The sequence below is a fragment of the Beta vulgaris genome, chromosome 8, assembly GCF_026745355.1.
Source record: "Beta vulgaris subsp. vulgaris cultivar EL10 chromosome 8, EL10.2, whole genome shotgun sequence".
In the NCBI taxonomy this organism is placed as follows: domain Eukaryota; kingdom Viridiplantae; phylum Streptophyta; class Magnoliopsida; order Caryophyllales; family Amaranthaceae; genus Beta; species Beta vulgaris.
Window position 1 is genome coordinate 10,923,743 of NC_079209.1, and position 10,594 is coordinate 10,934,336.

At 45.8% G+C, this 10,594-nt stretch overlaps 2 protein-coding genes across 2 annotated transcripts; both read left to right on the forward strand.

The window, feature by feature from the left end:
- The first annotated feature begins 1,523 nt into the window (after window positions 1-1,523).
- On the forward strand, window positions 1,524-2,138 carry LOC104882897 (uncharacterized). Its single transcript, XM_010667312.1, has one exon. It carries the CDS (start codon window positions 1,524-1,526, stop codon window positions 2,136-2,138), a length of 615 nt encoding a protein of 204 aa, XP_010665614.1.
- Window positions 2,139-2,227: 89 nt separating this feature from the next.
- Window positions 2,228-3,121, forward strand: LOC104882896 (uncharacterized). The gene has a single exon (XM_010667311.1). The coding sequence runs from the start codon at window positions 2,228-2,230 to the stop codon at window positions 3,119-3,121; it is 894 nt and encodes a 297-aa protein (XP_010665613.1).
- The last annotated feature ends 7,473 nt before the right edge of the window (window positions 3,122-10,594 follow it).

Here is a 10,594-nt window from a genome sequence, read left to right on the forward strand (position 1 = left end):
CTAAAAGCAAAGTAAAAAATTTCATCTAAAAAAATATAGAACTATATCAAAGGATAAGATTTAAAGAAACCCAAAAGATCTAATCTTAACCATTCATTGTAAGGACTAAAGATAGAGTGATATGGTAAAAACTAAAAACCCTAGAAACTAGCACGGAGGCACGCACAAGCCACATCACTACAACCGTTCATCTCGCGGAGTCGCGGTCTCTCCCTCTCGCCAGTCGTCATCGCCTCTTGCCCTCTTCAATCCTCCTTCTCTCTCCTATCTCCAATTCTACATCGTTTCATCTCCAGAACACCAGTACACCACCATCTCCAACTACATCCGAGTTGCGAAGACGGCGATAAGTCGACGACGACGAACACGACACATTCTAAGGTAACTCCAATCTGAAATCCCGATCTTTTTGTATTGTTTTGTTTTGGATATTATGAATTATGGAAATTTGAAACTAATTACACAAGAATGTTAGAAGCTAATTACACTAGCTCAGTTCTTAAGTTCAGTTTCTAGGTTCATTTTGCGATTTTAGTTACATTTAACTCCACGATTTTAGTTACTAATTAAGTTTTTAAGTTCAGTTTCTATGTTTTTATTGCTAATGCTGGTTTTGAGTGGCATTCTTTTTGCTAGCCGCCTATTATTATTTGTGGTTTGTTAAGTTCAGTTTATAAATTTAGTTATTTAGTTTGCAAGTTCAGTGTATTAATTAGTTTGCAAGTTCAGATTATAAATTTAGTTTGCAAGTTCAGTTTATAAATTAGTTTGCAAGTTCAGTTTGTAAATTTAGTTTGCAAGTTCAGTTATAAATTAGTTTGCAAGTTCATTTTATGATTAGTTTGCAAGTTCAGTTTATAAATCAGTATGTAAGTTGAGTTTGTGTTACCTTAAATATGTTATAAATAAGCTGCATCTATATTCTAGAGATGTCTACTGGACAAGATGGATCTTCTACACCGGTTAATGTTTCAAGAGTTGAAGAGTTTTTTGTGAATGTTGAGGATGAGTATAATGAGGAGAATGAAGTTGTGAGGATGAGCATAATTCGAGTTCGAGCTTGAACCGAGTTCGAGCTTTAAACGAGTTCGAGTTCGAGCTTGAACCGAGTTCAAGCTTTAAACGAGTTCGAGTTCGAGCTTGAGTTCGAGTTCGAGCTCGAGTTTTGGTTTCGAGTTCGAGCTTGATTTATTAAAACTCGCGAGTTTTCGAGTCGAGTCGAGTTAGGATATGAGTTTTCGAGTTCGAGTCGAGTTTAGTCAAACTCGAGCTCGACTCGCATCATTGCCAGCCCTACCCGGAACAACCCCCGGGGTAGTTTTTCTGTGTTTTGCAGGATTCCGGTGAACTGATAACCAGCTCTGCTCAGACTTAAGGACTTGCTCAGCACAGACCATTAATCTCAATTTCTAGACAGAAACAGTTTGGCGCCGTATGTGGGGATAGTACAGAAAGTTACTTCGCCACCACTCAGAAAAGTTCATTCGCTACTCAGCAGGACTTGACCTCAGTGCTAGTCAGCTATGGCACCATCCAAGAACGCCCGTAACAAACAGTCTACCCAACCCCAACGAACCGAGAGGGAACCTTCACCCCAACAGAGGAGATCAGCACGAACACGATCCCCCTCAGTTCATACACTGGACCCTAACCTGGAACTCTCTCAGGAACAGCAGCCATCCCCCTCTCGGAAAATACAATATGTTGACCCCCAACCCTTGCTCACAGCTGATATAGCACTCATAGCAGCTCAGCTGCAACAAACCCTACAACAAAGCATCATGCAAATGCTGACCACCCTCCAACAAGGACAAGGTCAGAATCAATTCAACCTCCAGCAACGCGACGACAATGTCCAAAGACAATCTCACAGGGAAGAACACAACCCCCGCTCCAATCAGGGCCAGCCTAACCGGCAAAAATCAGCAGGTCGGGAGCCTGATCGGTCTCAAAGGACACCTTCTCGGCAAGATGAGCGCCCTCCACCCAGGGAGAGGTCGGCCCATCGGGAAACTGCCTTCCGAAGAGAAGAGACTCACGTCTCCAGATCACCAAGGGGAAATCCTGGGCGCAAGCCGGAGGATGCTAGGAACATTCTTAACGAGAAGCGCCGTAGTCAAGGGTATGACGCCCGTTAGTTCTTAAATCGCAAGGCAGCTCCGCGAGAAGGCAAGGCGACTCGGCGCAGTCCAAGCCTCTAAAATTGGGCAACGGAAGCTTGAAGTTCATGACCCCATTCAGCCGGGAGATCATTGACACCCCTACCCAAGGGAAAGTTAAAACACCGCTGATAGAGCAATTTGCGGGCCTAACCGACCCAGAAGATCACATGGCCACATACAAGGCTCAGATGAGTGTACATACCAGTTGCGAGGCCACATGGTGTCGGTTCTTCCCCACCACTCTGAAGGGGCTCGCGCTGAATTGGTTCCAAGAGCTGCCGGCCGGAATCATCACCAATTTCGCGGTACTCGATGACATATTTACCCATCAATTTGTGGCCGGAAAGAGGCAAAAGAAGACGATTTTACACCTCATGGGAGTCAAACAGGAGAAGAACGAAAGTCTAGCCGACTATATAAAAAGGTTCAATGAAGAATCCTTAAAAGTATCCGACCTGCAAGATGTTGTTGCATTCTCTGCTCTCATGTCCGGATTGCAGCCTAGCCGGCTCAGATGGACATTGGCAGAGAGTGAAGTCAAAACTTTCTCTGAGGCCATGGCAAAGGCCCAGAGATTTGTCCTAGCGGCAGACATCTGTCGTCACTCAGAAGAGGGAAGTAAGAAGAGAAAGGAAGAAGGTAGCAGCAGACACCAGCCCAAACAGCAAAAAACGGGCGGTAGGTCGGACAGATACACGGATCATGGAAACGACCCCCGTTTTAACAAGAATCGGAGAGAAATCTACCTGGACATCAAACATAAATCCATGCTACCCGATCCCCCGCCAATCAGGACCTCAGCCTATCGAAGAGACAAAAGCCAGTGGTGTGAGTACCACCGAGAATGTGGACATACCACTAAAGATTGTAGAGAATTGAAGAAAGGATTGGATAACCTGGCGGACCAGGGGAAGCTGAACCGCTACCTCAAGCATACAAGCGAAGAGAAGGGGAAGTAGAAGGTCGGTCAATACAATAGTGGGGATACGGAGGGTTTCATTGGAGTCATCGCGGGTGGCTTCACCTCAGGAGGCCTAACCGGTCGAGCTAGGAAAGCCCACCTCCAAAACCTCAAACACCAAGTGCTAGAGGTCAAGCCAAGCCGGTCGGACTGCCCTGTCCAGTCAGCCAGTAAGTGTGCCCCACGATGACCCCTTGGTCATCGAGCTTAAAGTAGCTAATTCCCGGGTAAGGCGCGTCTTAGTTGATAGCGGGTCATCCGCCGATATCATAACTCTAGAATGCTTAAAGAAGCTGAAGTACAGTGAGAAGGATGTCACACCACTCGACCAGCCACTCATAGGCTTCGGGGGTAACTCCGTGCAGCCTGTCGGGTCGATAAAGCTCCCCACTCGGATGGGTGAGAAAGGCAAGGGAAGAAGCCTACCGATTGACTTCCTAGTGGTCGACATCCCTCTACCATACAACAAATAATGTGACGACCCACTCTGAACAAAACAAAGGCTGCTATCTCCACATACCAACTCCTCATGCAGTTCGAAACAAATGAGGGGAAGGTCGGAAAAATAAAAGGGGATCAGCAGGCCGGGCGAGAATGCTATGTTAACAGCTTGAAGAGCAGAACTGAAGTCGACGTCCAAGAGGACTCAAAGAAGAGGAAAAGAGAAGAAGGTTCACCAAAGAATTTGGGGGTATACATCAAAGAGAACCCCAAGCAGTACGAACGACCTCAGCCAGCTGAGGAAGACGAAGAAGTAGTGATTGGGGCGGAACCCGGTCGGACTGTGAGGGTGGGCAAGGCCCTAAACCCAGAAACAAGAGCACAGGTAGTGGAGGTGCTCTGGGAATACCAAGACGTATTCGCCTATGAGGCCTCACAAATGCTCGGTCTTGACCCCAAAATCATGTGCCATGAACTCAACATCAAGGAGGGGTACAAGCCGGTCAAGCAAAAACTAAGGCATCAAGGTCCGGAAAGATGCAAAGCTGCTGCGGTCGAGGTCAAGAAGCTGCTCGACGCAGGATTCATTGAGGAATGCCAGTACTCGGAATGGCTAGCCAATGTAGTACTGGTGAAGAAGCCGAGTGGGGCTTGGCGCATGTGTGTGGATTTCACAGACCTGAACAAGGCCTGTCCGAAAGATAACCACCCTCTGCCCAAAATTGATAGGCTGGTCGATTCCACGGCTGGTCATGCCCTCTTAAGATTCATAGATGCCAATGCAGGCTATCATCAAATCCCGATGGCAGAGCATGACCGAGTTCATACCGCCTTCACTACCCCCCAAGGGGTCTATTGCTACAGAATGATGCCATCCGAACTGAAAAATGCTGGAGCCACCTACCAGCGGACAGTTAACAAAATTTTTAGTGATCAATTGGGTCGGAACATAGAGGTATACGTTGACGATATGATAGTCAAAAGCAAGGCCCATTCTGATCACCCAGCCGACCTAAGGGAGACGCTGAGCACACTGAGGAAGTACTGTATGATGCTCAACCCTAAGAAGTGTGTCTTTGGGGTAAAAGGGGGTAAGTGCCTCAGATTTCTAGTTGATGAAAGGGGTATCGAAGCCAACCCCGACAAGATAAAAGCAGTGCTCGAGATGAAATCCCCTCGGAATGTAAGAGAAGTGCAGCGCCTAACAGGATGCCTAGCTGCCCTCGGACGATTCCTATCCCGGTCGGCTGACAAAAGCCTGTTCTTTTTCAAAGCTCTCAAGAGAAAAGAATTTACTGGGACGAGGAAGCTGAGCAAGCCTTCACTTCCCTCAAACTTCATCTTTCAACACTTCCAAAGCTCATGTCCCCCTTACCGGGGGAAATACTATTCATATATTTGGCAGTATCCGAATACGCCCTAAGTGTCGTGCTGGTGGCCGAAAGGGAAGGGGCACAGCACCCGGTCTACTTCATTAGCCATGCCTTTCGAGGGGCAGAAGCGAAATACAGCGAGGTGCAGAAAATGGTCTTCGCCCTCGTCATGGCTAGCAGAAAGCTGAAACCCTACTTTCAGGCCTATCAGATCAAAGTCCTCACCGGACAACCCCTTCGCAAAGTAATTGAAAGCAGGAACCACTCCAGTCGGATGACAGACTGGGCCGACCAATTGGTTGATTTCGGATTAGAATATGAACCCAAGAGAGCCATAAAAGCTCAACCCTTGGCTGATTTTATAACAGAGTGCACAACTCGGCCCCCGGTCGGCCAAAGAGAAGAGTGGGAATTGTATGTAGATGGTTCCTCCACTAAGTCGGGGTGCGGAGCGGGGCTAGTGCTCAAACCCCCGGTCGCGGAGAAAATGGAGTACGCAATCAAGTTCAAATTCCTGGGGTCTAACAACGAAGCAGAATACGAGGCCCTCATCCTAGGACTTCAGCTTTGTATCTTGGCGGGAGCTACATCTATTGAGGCCCGATCGGATTCTCAGCTTATAGTGGGTCAGGTCTCAGGAGAGTACGAGGCCAAGGAGGATAACATGAGAATGTACCTAGTTAGAGCCCAAGAGTTCATCAAAAAGCTCTCCCATTTCCACATCAGCCACATACCTAGATCGGAAAATCAACAAGCCGATGCTCTAGCTCGCATGGCCAGCTCGGCAGAGGGGTCAGCTCCTCGGACCATCGTGTGGGAGATACTTCGCCAGCCAAGCATAAATGCCAAGGAACAGTTGATCCTAGATCGAACATCTACTAGGATGGACGAAGTGGTCGGATATTTAGGGGATGGAATCCTCCCAGCAGAGATCAAGGAAGCCGAAAGGATCAAGCACCGAGTAGGTTGGTTCCTATGGCACGATGAGAAGCTCTACAAGAAATGATACACGCACCCACTTCTGAAGTGTGTAACTCCCGAAGAAGGAAACTACATCCTAAGGGAAATACACCAAGGGGCGTGTGGCAGCCACCAAGGGGGGAGAGCCATAACTGGGAAAGCTCTAAAGGATGGATACTACTGGCCTACTCTTAAGGCAGATACACAAGAATTAGTGAAGAGGTGCCCATCCTGCCAAATTCATTCGGATATTCCCAGAGCCCCAGCCACCCCCCTCACCTCCATCCAAGCAGTTCTGCCATTCGACAAATGTGGCATGGATCTACTCGACCCCTTCCCCCAGCATCAGGTCAGCGCGAATTTCTAATAGTGGCACTAGATTACTTCACTAAGTGGACAGAGGCCGAGCCCCTTGCCTCCATCACTGACAAGCAGGTGCAAGCCTTTATCTGGCGAATCATAATCACAAGGTTTGGGGTACCCTGGGCCTTAGTCTCAGACAATGGTCGGCAATTCAACAGTGGACCAACTCGGGAGTATTGTGCTCGTTTTGGCATACAAACAAGGTTCTCAGCAGTATCTCGACCCCAAACCAACTGTCAAGCTGAAGCAGCTAATAAGATAGTGCTCAAGGGAATCAAAAAGTCACTTGACGCAGCAAAAGGGGCTTGGGTAGACGACCTACCCGGAGTCCTCCGGTCCGCTCGCACAACTACTAAGGAGGCAACTAGACACTCCCCGTTCGGTTTGGTATATGGTAGTGAAGCGGTCTTGCCAGTAGAAGTTGGCATCCCATCACCTCGAATCACCTTCTATGCCTTCGAGCAAAACGAAGAAGAAAAGCCTGTCAACCTCGACCTACTACCAGAAACAAGGGGCAACGCCTTGCTAAGGTCGATCCGCTACAAGCAAAGAGTGACTCGGCAATTCAATCATCGAGTTAAAACAAGGCCAATTCAGCTCAAAGATTGGGTGGTATGGAAGATGAAACGTCGCATTTTTCGGAAAGCTTCTAGCTCAACCACCCAGCTGAGAAATGCCATGTGGCAAATCACTGGTTTCCAGCTCAATATCACCCGCTCAACCATAACAGCAGTGTCCTCAAAGATGCCGGTCGGACAAGATGATAGTCTCCAAATTCCCTTTAATCGGTCGATTCAACTAAGTGCTAGGGAACACCTGGTCGGCCTCTCCAGGGCTCATTAGCCCCTGTCCGAGCTGCGCCCGTCAATTTAGAACCCGGTCGGTGACATGGGGCTACCTTGCCCATTGTCCGACCAGGTCTCTATTGATTCCCTTTATTTAGCCAACTCAACTATGTACTAGGGAACACCTGGTCCTCTCCAGGGCTCATTAGCCACTGTCCGAGCTGCGCCCGACAATCTAGTTACTGGTCGGTCACATGGGGCTACCTTGCCCATTGTCCGACCAGGTCTTTATAAGCTCCCTTCACTTAGTCAAATCAACCAAGTGCTAGGGAACACCTGGTCGGCCTCTCCAGGGCTCATTAGCCACTGTCCGAGCTGCGCCCGACAATCTAGAACCTGGTCGGTCACATGGGGCTACCTAGCCCATTGTCCGATCAGGTCTCTATAAGCTCCCTTCAGTTAGTCAAATCAACCAAGTGCTAGGGAACGCCTGGTCGGTCTCTCCAGGGCTCATTAGCCACTGTTCGAGCTGCGCCCGACAATCTAGAACCTGGTCGGTCAAATGGGGCTACCTTGCCCATTGTCCTATCAGGTCTCTATAAGCTCCCTTCACTTATTCAAATCAACTAAGTACTAGGGAACACCTGGTCGGCCTCTCCAGGGCTTATTAGCCCCTGTCCGAGCTGCGCCCGTCCACCCGGAACCTGGTCGGTCACTCTGAGGACTCCTTAGCCCCCAGCCGAGCTGGTCTCCTCCCTAAGGACCTGATCGATCAAACTAGGGGCTCCTTAGCCCCTCAACCGAGCTGGCCTCCTCTTCAAAGACCTGGTCGGTCAATCAAGGGGCTCCTTAGCCCCTCAGCCGAGCCGTTCTCCTCTTCAAGGACCTGGTCGGTCAATCAAGGGGCTCCTTAGCCCCTCAGCCGAGCTGGTCTCTTCTTCAAGGACCCTGGTCGGTCAATTGGGGGCTCAGCCCATCTTCCGAGCAGGTTTCCCCCATATGAACTACTTGGAATTAAGGGCACCTGGTCGGTCTACTATATGTTGGCCCCGCTGAGATCATGGACCTGGTCGGCACCTTCCCGACCTGGTCTTCTTCCAATCTTCCCCTATGGAGGTCGGTCTACTATATGTTGGCCCTGCTGAGGTCATGGACCTGGTCGGCACCTGCCCGACCTGGTCTCCTTCCAGTCTTTCCCTATGGAGGTCGCTCACCAGATCATGGGGAGAAATCTACGCCACAAATGGGCTTCACCCGGTCGGACGACTCTTCTGCCCCTTCCTGGCGTGGGGCTAAATCTTTGGGCCCATTAAATCCCTCCAAGATTCTTATGCCATGTGGCACCTCCACCTAAGCTCCGTGGGTCCCGCCAAAATACAGCATGGCTAACAAGCATTTGGGGAACCATGGGTCCCACCAGAATCATTCTTGAAAAGGTGTTACCAATCCCTTGGTGAGCTGTCCCATCCAGCACACCTCTTTCTAGGAATTCCCACTACTATAAATACCTCTTGTCACATCAATGCAAAGGTATTGAATTCTCACCTAACTAAGTTGAGTTTCTCACTCTAGACTCTTTCTCTACCTCAATCATCAACTGACTTGAGCGTCGGAGGGGCGATCCCGGAACAACCCCCGGGGTAGTTTTTCTGTGTTTTACAAGATTCCGGCGAACTGATAACCAGCTCTGCTCAGACTTAAGGACTTGCTCAGCACATACCATTAACCTCAATTTCTAGACAAAATCAATTTTAATTTGACATGTATGCTTAATTTTGAGCTTATATAACGATATGTTTCAAGACATCCTTGATCCTTTTATGTTACTAAACTATTCGGAGTGTCGTCCGGCACGAACAACTAGTTTGTAGTGATGTATTAGTACCGATATGTGGTCTTATGTAGTACTACCTTTAGGCAACAGAGTATAGTGTGGTACTTCCCTCATTTCTTTATTATAATCTATTCATTTTGTACTTTGGCATTATTCACATACTTTGTTTTGATCTCATTTGTGATTAATACACAAGGAAAAATATAATTAAGTGTAATCTTGTTTGATTCATCTCAACGTATATTTTCTAAATATCACCATTTTTATAGAAAGTGTGGAAGTTGAATTGAAAAAGAAACACAAGTAGTATATAGACTCTCAATAATTAATAATATACTAATAATCACAAAAGCATAAAAATTAAATTAAATACTTTATTTTTTTTCCAGTGGAACAAAATAATAATATTGTATTCACATTAGAAATTGTTGCTCTTGGTAGTCTATTACTAAAAAGTGATTTGATAGTGTTATATTAGTACTATGGCTCTATTCTTTTGAACTGAATAAATGAAAATTCATTTCAGTTCAGTTCAGACCAATTCATTTCATTATAGTTCAGTTCAGTTTAGACAAATTCATTTCAGTTCAGTTGAGACTACAACAAGTTGTGTGAAATCAAAAGGTTTGAATTTTGCGAGCATGAATGGGTTGAAGACCATATCAAGTTTGAGATTGTCAGATTTGTTTTCTTGGTGTCTAGCAAAGGCGTTAAGTATGTTGTAATACCTCTGGTAGTTTAGCATACTGTTGTAAGACCATACCGTGCTTTCGTTGATGTGTGATGGTGTGCAACACATGCATATGGGACGATATTAATGTCTTCAACAATAATATTGGATATCATGATATACCGATGAATGGTTTGCTTAAAAAAAAAAAAATCTTACAAGAGTTTATGAAGTGAGAAGAAAATATAAATATGACGGGTTTGAAAAAAAAAAGACGTTCTCGTCTTGTTGAAATATTAGGTGCGTTCGAAAATAATGGCGTTCTCATCGAGAAAAAAGGAAAAATTTGCAGGTTCGAAAAAAATGGCGTCCTTGTTTGACCGGCGATTGATGGATTAAAAAAGATTGACGTTTTCATCAAGACAAAGAAAATTATGTATTCGAGAAAAATGGTGTTCTCGATTTATTGAAATATTTGGTGAGTTCGAAAAGAATTGGCGATCTCATCAAGAAGAAAAAAATTGACGGGTTCGAAAAGAATGGCGTTCGCAACAATATATCTATTTTATTTGATTTGACTTAAGTTTTTTGTTTCTCCAATCGTAACATTCTTGTTAATGCCGTTGCGATTACAGGAGAATGTTATGATAGATTTAGGAGTATATTCTAAATCTATCTATGTAGAAGTGTTTACGTAGCTAGACTATCTATCTACAAGTGTTTATTTAGAGATAATATTTATTAGTATCATATTTAGTTTGTTTTCCTAGTTCTACCTGATTTAGGTTTTATATGATGTACTACCAATACGGCAATACCCTTTTAGGTTAATAATAATACAAACTTTTCCCCTTCAATCTATTTGGTCACATGATAATTTTAAACTCTAGTTTTATTTTTATCTATATATAAAGTGATCTGATCTAAATTCTTTAAAATTTAATCTGCTCCGCATTTTTTAGGTCTAATATGATATGCTAGTGTAGGTACTCGGTTTGACAAAATTTTAACAATATAGAATCATAACTAAATCTTTTTAAATTGG